General features: G+C 41.3%; 1 protein-coding gene across 1 annotated transcript; it reads left to right on the top strand.

Moving 5' to 3' along the window:
- The first annotated feature begins 16933 nt into the window (after window positions 1-16933).
- On the top strand, window positions 16934-19636 carry LOC148022590 (pentatricopeptide repeat-containing protein At1g06140, mitochondrial-like). Its single transcript, XM_087695546.1, has one exon. It carries the CDS (start codon window positions 17364-17366, stop codon window positions 19272-19274), a length of 1911 nt encoding a protein of 636 aa, XP_087551672.1. The 5' UTR covers window positions 16934-17363; the 3' UTR covers window positions 19275-19636.
- The last annotated feature ends 224 nt before the right edge of the window (window positions 19637-19860 follow it).

The raw sequence follows: 19860 nt of genomic DNA, 5'->3' as shown, positions 1-19860 counted from the left end.
AGGAAGAGGCCAATATAATAGAGTATGATATGGACGGTTGAGTGATCAAGCAGATACAAGGAGACTCCAAGCCACGAAAGCCAATTTCTTTAGGATTGAAAGAGGAGCTGTCAGGATGGAATGCGACCACCTAGGTGTAATAGAGACTATGAGCAAGCTTGATTAGTTCAACCAGACCGAATTGGCCTCAGAGCTGCAACCACTAGGGGGAGACTCCTTCCAAAAAGGATTGTGAGTTTAACTTTGAATCAAAAGTGAGCTCCGAGATTGATCCAGAGATACTCCAACCACATAAGACCAAATGCACCAAAGGGGGCCCACCAGTCCACCTGAGGTGCTGACAATTGAAGGAGGAAAAGAGGAGGCAATCAAAGGGATCAGAAGGTGAAGAGCAAAGGAAGCCCTAGGATCTATCGAAGTGCTTCATGAGGCTCAAAAAGGGCGATAGGGTGGTAATCTTGTTGGGAGCTAAGAGGCAAGGACATGCAAGTGAATCGATAGAAGGGCTCGCCAAGGTCAATGAGGGGTTCATCTTCTTTGTTGACCATTGAGCCTTGCTTTATCTTGTGAATAAACCTTGTGCTACAAGACACATAGCTCGATGGTTGCTTCTGCTTTTAGAGTTTGACTTCTCTATGGTTGTAGCAAGGGCAAGCAACATTACATGGTGGACCACATGTCCCACATACCCACAGGAGAAGCCGTTGGACAGGGCATTATAGATGACCTACCCAATGCACACCTTTTTAGCATGCTAGTGAAAAGGACTTATTCAGAGCTAATTTAATGTAGTCTAGATTCTAGAGCACAATTTCTTAAAAGAACTATTGAGAAGGCTAGGCTAAGGCGCCTCATCCTTAACATTCAATACTATCCATTGATCATCAGCCAACTCTATAGGTTAGGATAGGATGGCCTATTGCGGAGATGCATATGTGAGCACAAAATGCATGATGTGCTGACTAAAGCACATGGTGGAATTGCTAGAGGACACTTCAATGGAGATACTACAGCCTGCAAGGTGCTAAAATATCAACTATGGTGGCCCACCCTATTCCGCAATACTGCAAAGTTTGTCAAGCATTGCAACAGGTGCCAAAGGATCAAGGTTCCTATTCGTAAATATAAGATGGAGTTGACCCTATTCATAGAACAAAAACCCTTTGAAAAATGGGGCATTGACTTCATTGAGCCAATTAGCCCCGCGACATAGTACTCCCATGCCAAGTACATCATTGTAGCAACATATTATCTCATGAAATGGGCTGAAGCTCAAGCCACCACGAAGAATGATGCTAGGACTATGACTAAGTTCCTGTGGGAGCAAGTGATCTCATGATTCACTTATCCAATTAAACTAGTTAGTGACCAAGGCACTCACTTTATTAATGAGGTAATTGCCCACTTGCTTTCTACCTTGATCATCGAGATAGGAAATCATCACCATACTACCCTCAAGCTAACCATTGCGAGCAACGGATGCGTGGTTTGCACGTAGCAAATGGAAAAAGCTCCCTCTTTCTCTCTTTTACTAATAAAATTGCATATGACTCATGAGAAATTAAAAATAACTAAAAGAGAAGGTAAAGTAAGATGAAGTGACTCAAGATTGGGTTCAATTTCCCCCCAACATGAAGTGGGCAGCTCCCTTCATGCCGTATTTATAATAATATTATGAAATCTTCTTTGCCCAAGATTTAGGCCCTTTACAATCACTCTTTGCATAAAGAGTTTGAGTGAACTGGAAAAGAGATAGAGTAATCTAAATTAATGGATGCTAGTAATTGTGCATCCCACAACTCTCTAGAAACGTTAATATTTTATTGGACATATCTTCTAAAAATCTATTTTGCTAATAAATATTTACATAGAGGCTATGTGCTTGCTTTATAAGAAATAGCAATGCGTCTAATACAATAATACAATAATTGCCAAATAAATTCTTGAGGAAATAATCTTTAGAATACTTGCGCGTGGCGCGCCTTTCCAATTCTCCTTTCTCTACACATCAGGTGCCAAAAATTCAAAAAATCATGTTAGAATAATAACCAACTAAATAATTACAGCTAGCCACATAAATCAATTAATTTGGAATTCCATACAATAATTAATTCACGAAGACATTAATACTCGTATGGATAAAATGGTACCACCCACATTTACACTTGCATCGATAGCCGAAAAGGATAGGCATCCCCATCGACCTTCCACCTAAGACAATTCTTAGGAACATGCCCTGCATTGACGGAGAACCATATAAGGTGCTCATCCCGCCAACGTACACACAAAGGAGAACCATTTAAGGTGCTCATCCCTTTGCGTAGGTGCCACTTGGCAACATACCCTTGGGGTGGGATAGCAATTGTCCTCAATTGCTATTGGCTGGATGTGGAGACAATAAATTGGAAAAAGGTCGCAAATCACAAGCATGCATCCATTGAGCTTCCTCAACAGGATGATTGTGGAATTTGACAAGATAACCAGGATAAGTTCTAGTGGTCATATAGTTAACATCAATAATTGTTTCAAGGATTAGGATTTCATGGTCATCTACAATCAAGGGTGGTGATTCATAAATAAGGTGAACAAGAAGAGAACCTTTGAAGGGATGTAAAAGACTAATGTGAAAAGTGTTGTGGATTTTCCAATGATGAGGTAACTCTAATTTTTAAGCATTAGGATTAATACAATGGAGAATTTTAAAAGGTCCATAGAAACGAGGAGCTAATTTTACATTCGGGTTCTTTTCTACACTATGCAGTCTATGTTTTTCAACACGTAACCAAACATAATCTCCTTCTTTATAAATCATAGCTTCCCTCTTTTTATTTGCTTGTTTCACATACAATTGTTGGGACTTTGCTAGTATTTGTTTAACTTGCCCATAAATACTTGAATGATTTTGAATCCAATCGTCAACAGAATGTATTTTCTGAGTTAGACGAAATGTGGGAGTTGGCAATTTGTGACCATAAACAATTTCAAAAGGTGCCTTTTGTGTAGCAGTGTGAGTGGCATTATTGTAAGCAAACTGTAGAAGGTGCAAATGATTATTCCATGTGGCTGGAGAAGAAATTGTGTAACCACAGATTAAATCCAAAATTGTGCTATTTGTGGCCTCTGTTTGACCGTTAGTCTCTGGATGAAATGCAGAGCTAAAATCAATCTTAGTTCCTAAGTTAGTAAACAATGTAATCCAAAAATTATTACAGAATCGAAGATCTCGGTTGGACACAATAATTTTCGGCAATCCATGGTGCACAAAAATATGCTTGAGAAATAAGTTAGCGGCTTGTGTAGCACTTAAGGTCTTTTTACAAGCAATGAAGTAAGCCTGTTTACTAAATCTATCAACTATGGTCCATATCATATCATTCTGTGAAGAAGTTTGTGGTAAACTTGTAATGAAGTCCATAGAAATCTGCTCCCAAGGTGAATTAGGGATAGGTAATGGAAATAATAAACCATATGACTTACCATGATGTCTTTTTATGCATTGACATACAATGCAGTCATAAACAAAATTAGAGACATCACGTTGCATATCTGACGAGAAAAAATCTTCATGTAAATTTCTAAGTATGGAGATAATACCACAATGTCCCACATAAGGAGGCTCGTGTACTTCTTGCATAATGAAATGACGAAAAGGATTAGTAATACATAACCGTTTTTCATAAAGCAAAAAACCATCAGAAATAGAAAAGTTACTAGTAGAGATCCATTGATTATTAGATAAATTTACCCAAACATCATGAAAATCGGGATCTTGAAGATAAGTATTTTTCATTGTGTCTAACGAAGAAGTAGAAATGACATAAATATTGTTTAATGATGGCCTAGGGCTAAGTGCATCGGCTACTACATTTTCCTTACCTGGTTGATATTGAATGAGTGGATGAAAGGATTGAATAAATGATGCCCACTGTATGTGTCTATCAGATATTTGTGGTTGTGACAATAAATGTTTAATACTCTACTAATCGGTTTTAATCATAAACTCCGAACCTATTAAATAATGCTTCCATATGTGCAATGCATGAACTACGGCTAATAATTCTTTGTCATATGTACTATGTTTAACTTCAGAAGGTTTCAGTTTACAACTAGAGTATGCTATAGGGTGATTGTCTTGCATTAATATTGCACCGATGCCAAAACCACTTGCATCAGTAACGACAAGAAAGAATGCTCTATTGAAATTAGGTAACTGCAAAACTGGTGCGTGTGTGAGTGCATGCTTAAGTATTTCAAAGGATCGTTGTTGGTTGTTGCCCCAACAATAAACAAGACCTTCCTTTAACAAAAGAGTTAATGGTAAAGTAAGCAATGAAAAGTTTCTAACAAATTTTTTATAAAAGCTAGCTAGTCCTAGAAATGAACGAACTTCATGTACATTTTTAGGTGTTGGCCAAGACTTAATTGCTTCAATTTTATGTGGATCTACGTGTATGCCTTTGGCAGACACAATATGACCTAAATATTCTATTTCAGATTGAAAGAAATAACTTTTGTCAGGGTTAGCATATAGATGGTTTTGTTTTAATAAACTAAACACTAAAGATAAATGTTCTTTGTGTTCTTTTTCAGTTTTGCTGAAAACAAGAATGTCATCAAAAAAGACTGTTACACAATGCTGAAAATGCAAAAATATTCTATTCATCATTCTACTAAATGTAGCTGGTGCGTTGGTAAGTCCAAAGGGCATTACCAAGAATTCATAATGTCCAAATTGTGTACGAAAAATTGTCTTAAAAATGTCAGAAGTAGACATACGAACTTGGTGTTTAACTGTTATTTTATTAAGTGCTCTATAATCTATACACATGCGGTAAGTTTGATTTTTTTAAAAACTAATAATACAGGAGCTCCAAAAGGTGAACTACTTGGACGAATTAATTTTCTACTTAGAAGTTCTTCAATTTGCTTCTGAATCTCTTTCTATTCTAATTGGTCATGGCGATAGGGAGCTTTGCAAGGTGGTTGACTACCAGGAAGTAAATCAATATGGTGGTCTTCGGGTCGTGATGGAGGAAGTTGTAAAGGTAAATCATTAGAAAAGCAATCAAAAAATTTAGCAATAAAATGCTGTTGCTTTGGAGTTAGTTCAGTTTTTGTAACATCAACTTCATTAATCCATACTAAGAAAGCTTTTGATTGTTTACACAAAGCTCACTTTGCCTGTGTATGACTAATAATTGGAAATAATTCGGTTTTTGTTAACCCTTCGAGTAAAATTTGTTTACCTTTGTGCTCAATGTGCATTGAGTGTGTGTTGTAATCTATATTGGGGTTGAATTGGTGACGCCATGGCATTCCTAGAATTACGTCAGTAGATTGCAAAGGTGCTACTAAAAAATTTTCGCTTTTCCTTATAAGATCCAATATAAATTTCTAAATTATGAACTTCTTTAGTACCATTATATCGTTGTCCTAGAAATGCAGCCTTAATTTTATAGGCAGATGGAATAGTTTTAAGTTGTAAGTTTCTAACTACTTTTTCTGAAACAAAATCATGAGTACTACCATCGTCATGCAAAACAGTCATATCATTATTATTGATTTTACATCGCATCTTTAATAAGGCATGCATAGAAATTTTACCAGCAAGGTCTTCAGGTTCATTAGAATTTTCGCCAATAAGTGTAGCCTCATCGAAGTCGGGCATTGCTTCAAGGTCTTCGTTGGATTCTTCAGCTCCAAGAAAATTTAGATGCACCGTGTATTTCTTCCAATCACATGTGTTGCCCATGGCACAACGACCCGCAATATGACCGGGACACTTACAATTATTACAAATTACATTTTTGGAATTGGCATTGGAGACACTTGGGTTAACATTTTTAGGTTCACCAAATTTAGACAAATTTGAAGGTAGATTGGGAGGTTTAGAATTGGAAACTAATTGACCATGATTATTAAGAACATTTTGCATCCATGGCTGTTGGTTAAAACGATTCTTTCCATATTGAGAATTGAAGTTACGGAAAGAATTAAAATGAAATTTGTTACCCATGTTGTTACTGTTGGATGCCGAAAATTGCCTTCGGTCTTTAGACTGCTTCTTTTCAGCGTCGTGAGCTAGGGATATGGCTTCGTCCAGGTTATTGGGCTTGAACATGTTGACTTCGGTTTGGATGGATGGAATTAAGCCGGACATATACTTTCTCTTGAAGGTAGATTCGGCCACTGGCTCCACCATTTGGAGCTGCAAGAGAGTGCTCCAAAATCTTTTTGTGTATTGAGGGATAGACTCACGTTCCCGTTGCATGAATAGGTCCCATTGTTGTTGCATGTGGAGCTCGAATTGTGTAGGGAGAAAATTTGCAAGAACCTTCTTGCGAAAGTCATTCCATGTGAGAGGATGATCAATGCTTTTATGTGTGACATCCCACCATAATGCAGCTTTCTTAATAAAATAATGAGATGCACATTTGATTTTATCACTTTCTGAGTATTTCTCATTGTTAAAATAAGCTTCGAACTAACTTAACCATGATAGAATTTTGCGACCATCTTTAAGGCCATCAAAAGAATTAAATTTGAATGTACGCTTGCTTATCTTGGACTCCTTTTGACTAGCGTGGACATCCAAAGTAGCGTTGATGGCACGAACTAGGTTGTTGTTGTTGGTAGAAATTTTAGTGGCAGGACGCTTAAGGGACTTCAATTCTTGCTCCAGTTATATATGGCGTTGATGCTCTTCTTCAAGTTGCATGGATATTAAATCCATATGTTGCTCCAAGGTTGGCTCGGGAAGCGGTGATGCAGAGTCGAAATTGGCCATGATTGCTTGATGGAGAAATCCGGAGATTTAGGGCACCTTGCTCGTCGTTGAAGAATTTTGGTGTGTAAGACCAAAATTTTAAATGGTCTTTGGACAAGAAATTATGGATGAAAGTAGGCAAGAAAGGCAGGAAAATTTTATGGGAATTTTGTGAAATTTATGAAGCTAGAAAAAACTATGCAAGAACTGCCTCTATGGGAAGAGATAGTCAGCTGTGACTTGTGAAGATTTGCAGAGTCTATGTATGACACGGAGTAAGAGAGGTTGAAGTTAATTATGTAAGTTAGTAATGTAACTTGCTTGATAAGGCTTTAAGCCTTTAAAAAAACTTGACGTTTTAGGACAAGAGGACGTCGTGGATGCTGCTGTGGCATCAAAAAATGCCCCCCCCCCCCCACGAAATCAAAATAGAGCTTAAGCTCTTGATTAAGCTTAAGCAAAGCTTTTAATTAAGCTTTAACTAAGCTTACTAATCACCTGAAAGCTCCAATTCTTCACGAAACATGGTGCCATGATGTAGGAGTGGGTCTTCTTCAATGTTTGGAAGAATAACAAAATTTTTGGACTGTGATAGAGGGGTTTGGGGTTTTGAAGGCCTGGGAATCCAGCCTGTAGTCAGTTCGCAATGAGACGGACCGTAGAGCCCGTTTGCAGAGGACTTGCCTTCACGTCAAAGGGTAGGCGATTGGAAGCCCAAGAGGTAGGATGGGCTCTAATACCACTATTGCAAGCAACGGATGCGTGGTTTGCGCGTAGCGAATGGAAGAAGCTCCCTCTTTCTCTCTTTTACTCATAAAATTGCATACGACTCATGAGAAATTAAAAATAGACTAAAAGAGAAGGTAAAATAAGATGAAGTGACTCAAGATTGGGTTCAATCTCCCCCTGACATGAAGTGGGTAGCTCCCTTCATGCCATATTTATAATAATATTATGAAATCTTCTTTGCCCAAGATTTAGGCCCTTTACAATCACTCTTTGCATAAAGAGTTTGAGTGAACTGGAAAAGAGATAGAGTAATCTGAATTAATGGATCCTAGCAATTGTGCATCCCACAACTCTCTAGAACCATTAATATTTTATTGGACATATCTTCTAAAAATCTATTTTGCTAATAAATATTTACATAGAGGCTATGCGCATGCTTTATAAGAAATAGCAATGCATCTAATACAATAATCCAATAATTGCCAAATAAATTCTTGAGGAAATAATCTTTAGAATGCTTGCGCGTGGCACACCTTTCCAATTCTCCTTGCTCTACACATCAGGTGCCAAAATTTCAAAAAATCATGTTAGAATAATAACCAACTGAATAATTGCAACTAGCCACATAAATCAATTAATTTGGAATTCTATACAATAATTAATTCACGAAGACGTTAATACTCGTGTGGATAAAATGGTACCACCCACGTTCACACTTGCATCGACGCCTGGAAATGATAGGCGTCCCCATCGACCTTCTACCTAGGATAATTCTTAAGAACATGCCCCGCATTGACGGAGAACCATTTAAGGCGCTCATCCCGCCAACGTACACACAAAGGATAACCATTTAAGGCGCTCATCCCTTTGCGTAGGTGCCACCTAGCAACACTAATGACGATCAAGCGGAATCCACAAACAAGATCCTAGTGAATGTGCTGACTAAAGTAGTCTCTCTACCTCGTGCAGTGAATAACTAGGACAATAAGCTCATGGCAGCACTACGAGCCTATAGGACAGCCTATAAGATGACAGTCAGGCAAACACCCTTCAAAATGACCTACGGGATCGAAGCAATCCTGCCACAATAGAGTTTTTCGTTCCTAGCTTGAGAGTAGTAGTGCAAGAGAGATGGGATGGAAAGTAGGAATTGACAAAATGCCTAGTGGAGCCAGGATGTCTCTCTAAGACACGAATTTTAGCCACTCATGCGCTAATCTGTGAGAAGGCAAGATGCAAGAGTTGGTTTGACAAGTATGTCAAACAGCGTGACTTCGAGCAAGGTGATGTAGTGTTGCTATACTCAGTGAAGGGTCATAAGCAAAATATGAAATTCAGAGGATTGGGGCCTTTCAAAATCTGCAACCTTAGTCAAACTGGAAATGTAGAGCTCGAGACCTTAGAGGGAGAGGGCATGGGCTTTAGCACCTCAAGAAGTACTACCCTCCAACCCATCCATTGCATGAGCCGCCAATGCTGCAACCACATGTCAATGTGAGAGTAGCCACCATCACAAAAATCAAGGATATGAATGAGGAAGTAGTGAAACTTGCTAACTTGCAAATCATAGTCACTGCTTAAAAAACACACACCTTTAATACGCTCATCCATGAGGGAGTTGACTTCAACATCCTTACCCATGGGCATTGGACTCTCATTGGTCAGCCCCAAGTGTAGCCCACTAACATGAAGCTCAACCCATTTGGGGGACAATCCTACCCACTACTAGAAAAGTATAAAGTAGTAGTCTTTATCGAGATTGAAAGCCTACCTATGATTTTCTATGTACTGCCTAACTCTAAGGCCACTCGTCAAGACTCACTGCTAGGACGTGCATTCAAAAAGTAAACACATTGCAATGTTGACTACTACTCACACTTCATTCACCTTGCCATTGACAATGAGTGAATAGTGATGGCTTTTAGCAAGGGTAGCATGGCCCCATCTAAGCCCGTAGTGCCATCGATAGAAGTACCTAGCACAAAGTCTAAGGAGGGGGATCATGACTTATCCCACCCTGCCAAGACCGATCAACCACAACCCAAAGAAAACACAAGCAAGCCTATAGAGACGCAGCTCCAATGGGTACCTAAATGACACCCATGACCACCCAAAAGCCAACCCTCATGGGTCCATCATCCCAAAATATCACATCCTAAGACTAGGAGACACAATATAGAACCAAATGAATGGCCAAGCCATGATGGGTACATAAAGCCATGTTGCGTGGCCAAAGCTATTATGAGGGAAACAACTAGATTTGGTTGCCTAAGCCCATGAGTGGCATACGTGACCCTTAGCCGTCTACTACTAGCCCATCTCCAAGACCTTATGAGCCACCTAGAACTGACAAGCTGCTTGAGCCAAAAGCCACCAAACCCATAGAACCTCAATGGGTCTCTCGACCAATACCGCAATCGACTCAACCTAATGTTGCTAGTGTCCCAACAGCTTCACAAGCAGCAAGCAACACAACATCTTTGCTGCAAACCACGTCTATCCCACAAGTGACTAACATGTGCCCTAAGGATCAGTCGAAGAAGCACATACCAATTGTTGAGTTATCTAGCCCAGTCAAACCCCAACCTCCTGTAGGCCTTAGACCCTCTTAGCTAAGGAGTCGATTTCCAGTGACATGTCTCGAGAGCAAGCTCACAAACAATGACTGATTACAACCTATATCAAGAGCAAAGTCTCTACAACTAGTCCGAAACTAGAAGAGTTGAAACACTAGCCAACTCTGACTCTTATTTTCTATGAAAATAGTATGCTCTCTGTCTCCAATAGGAACAAGAGGGCTGCCAAATCATGACCAACACTAAGTAGAGATGCGCCATCAAAACCACAAAGTATGATCCAACTTATGTGGCTCCTACCTCATTCAGAGTATTGGCCATCACCCGTAGTTACTTGGATCACATCCTGAGTGAGGAAGGACCTCATGTTTCTAGCCAAATCAACTTTGGTGACTTCCTAACTTATGTTTTGACCTACATTACACACGTGCCGCAGCATTAGACCTCATGACATGGTTTGTCATGCTACCTTAGAGTATGGCCCACAATTTTATGCTTGGCTCATGAAAAATTAAAAGCATCACACACATGTACTTAAATAAGCGTGTAACCCTTCATCCGCCAATCCTAAGAAGGATTCGCATCGTTCTTGGGGGGGAGGGGGTAAGGTGGAAAGGAAAGGGGCAATGTGGAAAAGAAAACCTCATAGACACATGAATAATAAAAGCATAAAAAGGGAAAGAAAATAGGAAGAAAACTTTAAAATCAAAACCCAAAAGTAAAAAGATAGATAAAGAGACTTTGCACTTGAGAAGAACATTCAAGAAATGCTTGCTTGGAATTTACAAACTATTTAAAGCAAAAATTTTCATTTTATCTTTGAAGTTTCTTTATTTCATTGTGTAAAGTTACAGTCTTTTTACCTTCATGTTGGAAAATGGCATCGCAAGAGAACTAATAGAAGCCATTGCATCTTGGTAGGAAGCCAAAATGGCAGCACAACTTCCATTCTCAGAAGAAGAGCATAATATGTACTGAATGGTTTTCGAGACAAGAGTCTTCAACCAACTCAAGTACTGTAGCATCGGCAACCTAAGGGAACTAATAAATGTTGAAGATGCAGTGAAGAGGATGATTAACCAGTACAATATTCACAAATACATGGAAAAAGCTAGCCAAGAAATTGACCACAGCAAATGCATGGAGTTCTTGAGAGCCTTTGATGCAAGCAAGGGTAGTGCCACAGTGACTATAAGGTGAGGAGGTTCTCAAGGAAGACTGAAGTTGCACTAAGGCCAGAACAATTGGTGGAGAAAGCATTAGGGCTAGCAAATGTCCAAGGAAAAAGACAGAAGAGGGATGTCTATAACATGTTAAAGATGACAAAGGAAGGGTGCACACTTATGAAGGAATCAGTTTAGCGCACATTCACGACTCTATCATCTAGCTGCAAGCAAAAATAGTGCATGCACTCTTCTCCAGTCATAGGTACAATGCACTTATGATGAGAATCCAAGTGGCTATGCTTGAAAGCGTCGCAGCAGGAGCCCTAGATGAAGTCAACTTGAATGCTTATGTTTGGAGAACCATCGAATCTTTAGCCAAGGCACTAGCATCCAACCAAAAACTGGCATGGGGGTGAGTAATTGGCTGCCACCTCTCTGAATCCGAATGCAAAATGTTGCATCCAAAGCATCGACTATAGGGTTTGGTGGAGTGTAACCATTACTATCCAAGAGGCGATGGGAGAGGTGGAAGGTGAAGAGGAAGTGGGGAAGACCCCTAAGAGATCACCAATCCACAAGCAAGATTAGTCAAGTGAAAGAACAATGAGCGAGGGTGGAGAACAAGGGACACCATCTAGCTAAGGAGGGCCAAAGAAGCTATAGATTAAGATTCCTCTGAAGAAGTGAGAGGAAGCCAAGGAGAGGATGATAAGAAAAGAAAAGGCCAAGCTAAAAAAGATGCAAGAAGAGTCAAAAAAGTCCGAAGAAGAGAAGGTGAGGAAATTGGAAGAAGAAGCAGAAAGACTACACAAGGAAGAGGAAAAAGACATTGCGAAAGCTATTAGCATGTCAATAGAATAGCGCACCCAGGGAGGAGTTAGCCACCATGAGCCGGCTAATAGACAAAGGTCCAAGCACCAATGCCAAGGAAATGAAGATTGAGCAAGGAAAAGGCAAGGAATTGCTACATTCAATCCCGCTAGTTCTCATGGCCCCAATTGCAACTACAACAACCACCCCAGGGCACCACAAACACGGTGAATGAAAGTAATCTAATGGCATGGGGTACAATATCTGGTGGGTGGGTAGTGTAAGAAATAGCCCCAAACTCAAGTGGAGAAGCTCCAACACGCAGGAATGAAGAGACTGCAACTAGGGATGTTGAATCATGGCAAGATCCTAAGAAGCAAAAATTAGAGGCATCAATAACGTCAATACCTACAGCAGTGCCACTGCCGATGGGGTATGATATGTCAAGGAGCTCCTTGTACAGTTGGAAAAAGCAAAGGCAAAAAAGAAGACAACTTGAGACGGAGGTTAAAAAGGAAGCCTTGGCAGCATTCCGGTTGAAGAGGATGCGCCAAGTAGTAAGGTATCAAAAGGAAATACATGAGCTGAAGGAAGAACTCAAGGCCAAGGAAGAGACAATTGGCAAGAAAAGTTTGAGGAAGAAAGACAAGAGTTGATAGGGTTACAAAGAGAGTATAAGCTCCTTATCATGCAATAGGAGGAATTAAGAGGGCATAAAATCTCATGAAGAGGAAAGCACTATAAAGAAATGGAGGAAATGGAGAATAAGCTGTTGTCAAGGGGCTGCAAGAGCAAGAAAGGTTTAAAGGTGAGATGAAGCGCTTGGAAGAGGAAAAAGAAAAAGAAACCCAAATGTGGAAAGAGTAGGAGCCAAGAATGGCAACTTTAGCCCAAAGATAAAGCAAAAGTCTAGAAGAAATGAAGCAAGGAGCCAAAGAATGGGTAGCTAAGAGGAGTAAGGAAAGAGTGAAGGAATTAGCAAGCCATCTAGCCCATACGAAAAGCAAGAGAGTGCTAGTAGAGAGCAGGGCAGAAGCCATGGAGACAAGAATGGTGAGCTAGCAATGTGCTTTCCTCAACACCATTCTAGATATCACAAACCCAAAAGAGGAGGAGTCCACGGAAGGTTTGAAGAAGAAGTTAGAGCTTGCCCATAGAGCTATAAGGCATGGCTCGTGTGCCCAATGCAAGAAGTAGAAACCAATCTAAGCCAGCAAGAGCAAAGAGAATACTTGCTAAGGGCAGGGTTGACAACTCAAGCATTAGATTTGCTAGGGTATAAGGAGAAACGAAGACCACTGGACTTTGCTGAAGAGGAGAAGAGCAATAGGTGCCACTAAAGGAGGGCCGAATTTTGAGGTGGGCCAAGAAGAAGAAGAACAAGTTCCACAACCAAGTCCTCCACGGTCAGAAGCACAACAGGACATTCCACAAGAAGATCCAACTCCAGAAAGGAAATCCAAAGTCAGAAGGAAGAGAGAGAAGATGTTGGAGCGGGCACAAATAAGGCTAAAGGTGCAACCCCTAGCAGTTCCAGAAGTCCCTATCCCATAGAGAGAAGAGTGCCTCCCTGTAAAATGAAACATGGAACTCGCAGTGTGGGAACAGTGGGAAAATAAATGCCAACCCTTCGAGTTTACCTTGTGATTCCCACCAGCAATGAGCCAAGTGCCATCCCCTAGAGTGGTGGAAGAGGTGATAAACATGACCATAAGACTTGGGGATTGATGGAACGAAGAAAGAGAAAAGAACCCAACAGTGTGGAGGAAAAAATCACCACATTATTGGAAAGATAAGGTCATGGAAGTGCCTAAGACTGTGAAGGGGTATTAAGCACAACCCGAGTGGACCCAAGTGGATGAGAAGAATTTGGGATACAAACATGGATGCATGGATGTCTTTTTGCAACACCCTACCTTACAAGAGAGATGACCCAACCTACATACCATATCTAAGAAGGGTAGGAATGGACATTAATTTTGACATCCATGGCTACTATAACTTCCCCAATATATATAATGTAAATGCCACTAAACTACAAGAAGCCCTTACATTCTCCATAGATGACCTTAGGCCCTCCATCTCCCACTTCCTTAGTGAGTTCTCCTCTTGCACCTCTAGCCTTTATTACAACTTGCAATTACCTTAGACTACTTAGGGTCTTGCTCACACAGGATCCTATTGCTCATGAATATCACCTACCACCCCTCTTTTTTGACTTGAACATCGGCCATAGATAGGTGCACACTGGTTAGACTCATGATGTGAGCCACACTTCTCCCATCTTTTTGCATGGCTCTACTAGAGGATATGAATGATAGCCGATTCACTAGATATAATTATCCATTCTTGTCCACAACCCCTTTAAAAGTATGCATGAATCTAAAGGGCTATATGCGAGGTAAGAACTTTCTTAGCAAGTCCCTCAAGCCCCCAACCTCTTCCTCCTCCCACGACCATGAATACGAGGTCTAGTTCTTTGCGTACCCTTTAAAAAAAAGGAAAAGAAAAGAAAGATTTTTTTAAAAAGAAAGAAAGAGAAAAAGAGCAGAGAAAAGGAAAAGAAAATCAAAAGAGAAAACAAGCAATACACCTCGCTTTTGATGATGAGTGCCACAATCACTACACTTAGGGGTCCTCAAGTTAGGTACGTCCAGTGGCCTCAGTCGACTGGCTTTGTGCCTAGTCCCCCTAGCCCCTTTTGTTCTCCCACTTCACACACTTAGGGTGCATTAAGAGCAGGACACACCTAGGGAGGTTACACTTGCCTATGGTTAGCCTATCTCCATAAGCTACATTCACCGCACCTTCCCTACACATGAAAAGGGTCCTCAAGTTGGGGACAATACCCTAGGCTTGCCTATGACCCACCAACTCCCAGTTCCACTAACACAAATACAATGCACTGTACTGTAAGGTAGACACACCCCCTAGGCAGTGCACTTTATTTTCCTTTTCAAGTGAATCCGACACCCAGCAACCAACCATTGACTTCAGAGGCCTTGTCTCCCTCTCACTCCACTCTTCGACCTCCACAACCTTCATCCTTTTGAAATACCTCTTCTCCACATCCAATCTCCGCAAGGCCCCATTATCGACCCACATGTGGCAACCCTTCAACTACCCGAGTTCTCATCAGTAGAGCTATCCACAAGTACCATGGGACTGGCACTCCATTAGGAGGGGATAATGTTAACCCTAGTGTAAGACACACAAAAGGGAAGCAAAATAAAAATTAGAAAAAAATCAAAAATACAAAAAAAGGTGGCCTGATGGAAGGAATAAGAGGAGAAAAGGCCAAAAACACAAGTGTAACCTTAAAAGTTCAAGGCAAATGCAAAAGTGGGAAGGCACATTTTAAAATGCAAAAGCACCCCTAAATTTTTGTAAAAGAGCACTAGGCTCTCTCCTATGCAATTTGTAACTTGTAGACCAGAATAGGTGAAGGGAAAATGTAAATTGAAGAGAATAGGAAAAGAGGGCCTAGGCAAGATGGCCAGTCGAGTAAAAAAGGGGATGGGTGCCCAAAAAGGATTAGCACATGTATAAAAGCCAAAAAGTGAATAGAGAAGCTCATTCTTGGTGTGTGGCAAAAAGTGGCTCTCCTCTTCTTCTTCTCTTCTTCTCTTCTTCTTATTCTTGCTTGTGCTTGAGAGAGTGAGTGAGGGAGTGTGAGAGAGTGAGGAAGTGAGGGTAAGGGATTATGGCAAAGAACCTCTCCATCTTCTCCTCTCTTCTTCTTCTTCTCATCTCTTGTCTCATTGGCTATGGAACATGGAGCTTGAAGATGGAGGATTGGGATTGCTTGAGCTCGCATCTTGAATTGTAGAGCCACTGGAAGGTTCAAGGAAGAAGGGTACTTGATCCGAGCATGGAGGTAAGCTCACTACACTCATAGGGTAGAGGGTGTGTATGGCTATATGAGAGGTAGTCATTAGCATTCGACTAGAAATGCTTGCAAAATAATCGGTCCGTAGGTCTTGGTGGCCCAGTGAAAGCTCCCACAACTGCTGCGCACAACTCTCTTAGATCCTTCATCTCAAATTTAGTCTTGAGAAGACCCTTGACATGGTCAATCTCTATCTCACTATTAGTCATAATGATCAAATCATCCACATATATACTCATGACCATAATACATGCATCACTCTCACATACATAGAGTGAGTGGTTAGCCTGTGCTCTCTGAAATCCAATGATGACAAGATATTATGTAATCCTATCATGTCATACCCTAGGTTCTTACTTCAACCCCATACAAGGCCTTACGAAGCTTATATACATATCTTGACAACTCTCATCTATGTAACTAGGTGGCTACTTCACATAAATTACCTAGGCCAATGAACTTAAGTGGCCGGCCGTTAGTGTGTAACGAGCCTTAGCTTGAACATACATACACTTTGCTGGCGTAAACCAACTGGTCCTTCACATTAGTAAGTCAATGGACTTGGGTATGGTGCAACTCTTACTATAGGCTGCTCGTCCTATTATTACAGAATCTAAAGATAGAAAATCGCATCAGAAGGCCCTTTTGACTGAGATAGCAAGGATCGATCACTCTCACAAGCACGATCCTTTCAATCCAGTGTTGAATCAAGAATGGACCTTTTGCCTCATCAAAACCATGCCATTCATGCACTTGACTTTCTCTTAAAAGTTGGCGCTCCATCCTCCATGCACACACAGCCCACCATCCTTTTTGTCTTGCCATGCTTTTTCTTAGGAAAGAGCTTTAACTCATGAATATGAATAATAAAGCATGTGTTAATTGGTCTAAGGCCCATAATGTTTACCTCCCAAGCATTATTGTTTCCTCCCCACCTCCACTCTCTCCATGCATATTGACACTCATGTTCCCATTACATTCGCTCCCCTCCTTGTCCACTCACCTTTGAGATGACCATAGAATAAATCAGGCTCTTGCTCAAGTCACCGTCTTTGAGCACAACATCAAACCACCTTATATCTCCGCTTATTTAGGTGATAGATTAGAAAAGCAAATGGAAAGAACTAACAAATTATTCTGGCAGGACCACGCTTGGTGTTTGTGGTGCTTGGAGCTTCCATAAGAGACTAGCGACTCGCGAGCATCAAAGCGTTCCAACGTTCTTCTTCCAGCCGACTTGGATAATCCTGCAGATACGGCAGTGCACAGATACTTGTGCCTGTGGTAACGGTTTGCTGTCGCGAATAGGGTTTCTGAGGTCTGCTTCAAGGCGATTACACGCTCGGAGAGTTTCTCAGAAAGGGGGAGAAAAACCACAGCGATTGATTATTCCCGAACGGGAAACATGATCTCTGTGCGGTCCTCTGATGCCTGCTCGCAAGAGTCTCATCGACCTGCTACACAGATGCAGACAGACGAGGAACTCCGAACACGCCAAGCAGTTGCTCGCCTACATGCGTCAGCACCAGCTGGAATCCCATGGCATCCTTGGCAGCTTCCTCGTCTCAATGCTGGTGGATTGTGGCAACCTGCCAGACGCGCAGCAGGTCTTCGGCAAATTGGACTTCCGCAACGAACACTCTTGGACCTCCCTCATATCAGGCTTCGTTGAAGACGGCCATCACCACCATGCCTTCACCCTCTATCAGAGCATGCAGCAGGACGGTGTGGCACCGAGCCGCCTCACATTTGTTGCCCTCCTAAAAGCTTCCTCCAGGCACAAAGATGTAGAAAGAGGTCGTGAGCTGCATTCTGAAGCCACTGCACTGGGTCTAGAAAGAGACCTTTTCCTTGGCAGTACCATCCTGGATATGTATGGGAAATGTGGGCTGTTTGGCGAAGCACAGCAGTTGTTGGACGAGCTTCCTGTCCGAGATGCCGTTGCTTGGAATGCCTTGATTGCAGGATACACAGAACATGGGTTTGATGATGATGCATTGCATTGTTACGAAGAAATGCAGTTGGATGGTATATCTCCGACTGACGTCACATTCATCTGCAGCCTTAAAGCTTGTGGCAGCATGGGAGCCATCGAAAGAGGCCAGCTTCCATCTCCTCGGGCAGTTGAAAGAGGATGTTTGAATCAGGTCTTAGTGGGTGATCCACGGGCTATGGAAAGAGGCTGTTCAATGTGTGCAGAGATAACCAAGAGAGGTTGGGAAAGAGACATTGTAGTTGGAAGTGCAATGGTTGATATGTATGCAAAGTGTGGGTCACTTGCAGAAGCACAGGTAGTCCTTGACCAGCTGCCAGTTCGAAATCTAGTCTCATGGACTGCCCTAATTGCTGAATATACACAACATGGATTTGGTGAGGAAGCTCTAGAGTGTTTCAGAAGAATGCAATTGGAGAGTGTCTCTCCAGGTTCTGTGACATTTGCATGCAGCTTGAAAGCTTGTGGAATCACAGGAGCTGTAGAGAGAGGCCAAGAAATACATGCAGGAATACTCAAACGCAGATGGGAAGCTGAGTTGCATGTGGGGAATGCATTGGTAGATATGTATGCCAAATGTGGCATGCTTGCAGAAGCACGCAATGTATTTGATCGTCTCCCTGTTCGTGATGTTATTTCGTGGAGTGCAATGGTAAGTGCGTATGGAGAGAACCATGAGGGGAACATGGCTCTACAATGCTTTGAGGAGATGCAGGATCAAAGCGTCAAGCCGGATGCTGTTACTTTCACATGTGTACTTGGTGCTTGCAGCCATGCTTGTCTGGTCGATAAGGGTCAGCATTATTTTAAGCTCATGAAGCAACATGGGATCATGCCCACGTTGGATCACAACATGTGTATGGTCGATCTTCTTGCTCGAACAGGAAGTGTTTATGAGGCAGAAAGACTTGCGGAAGCAATGCAGTGCCTTACAGCAAAGGAAATTCTGACAGCTTTGCTGACTAGTTGTAAAATTCATGGAGAAGTGGAACTAGGAGTCAAGTACTTTCAACAACTTCTTCAGGTGCAACAAGAAGATTCTGCTGCCTATATGCTCATGGCAGATATCTACGCAAATGCTGGCAGGTGGTATGATGCTAACAAAATAGAGGATATGAGAATACGTGCACAAGCAAGTAAAAAGCCTGCAAGTGCATCAATAGAGGTCGACAAAAGGCTTCATGAGTTTGCTGTGGGTGTTAGTCAAACCAATAGCAATTTATCGGTAAAATTAAGAAGCCTAAATTCTTACTTGAAGGATGAAGGGCATATGCCAAATTTGGATGTAGTTGTTCGGCATGTGATAGATCAGGAGGCTATACTTCATACACTCACAGATGACTAAAGCTATGCTTGATCTTCACCAAACCTTTAAGAACAGGTTTGTCTATGCTAAGGTTAAAATCCATTCAAGCCTAGAATATGTTCTTTATTGTTGAAAATGTTTCCATAAAGCTATGCTTTGTGTGCTGATATCATCAGCAGGAAAGAGACATTAACTTTCTGGTTGGTAGAGTTGTCGAATGGCATTTGATGTTCCTCATGCCAGACCAACGTTATCCTGTGATTTGAGTTATGCAAATCTTACATGGGGGGACCCGTGGTGTGGGGGGGGGATCTAAATGGCATAATAGCTATTCCTACATTGTAGATTTCACACAAACATGTGCCAATGTGCAGGGGCATGCTTGTGGGCCCTCACGTGCATGTAGGGTTGTAATCTATCCATTTATAAATATAATTTTATATCTAACTTTACATTAAGTATAAGGATAATTGTACCTATACACGCTCCTGGAACCTCACGTGCATGCAATGTTGTTAATCTATCCATTGATAATTAGAATTTTATATGGACTTTGATAATTGTACTTACATTGGCTTTATTTTATCTTTGAGTGTTTCTCATCTTGAGGATAGTATTTCTCATC

This window comes from Lygodium microphyllum, chromosome 16, assembly GCF_053477565.2.
Source record: "Lygodium microphyllum isolate KBCC chromosome 16, Lygodium_microphyllum_v1.1.10, whole genome shotgun sequence".
In the NCBI taxonomy this organism is placed as follows: domain Eukaryota; kingdom Viridiplantae; phylum Streptophyta; class Polypodiopsida; order Schizaeales; family Lygodiaceae; genus Lygodium; species Lygodium microphyllum.
Note: the sequence above shows the minus strand (reverse complement) of the source record. Positions and strands in the feature narration are given on the sequence as shown.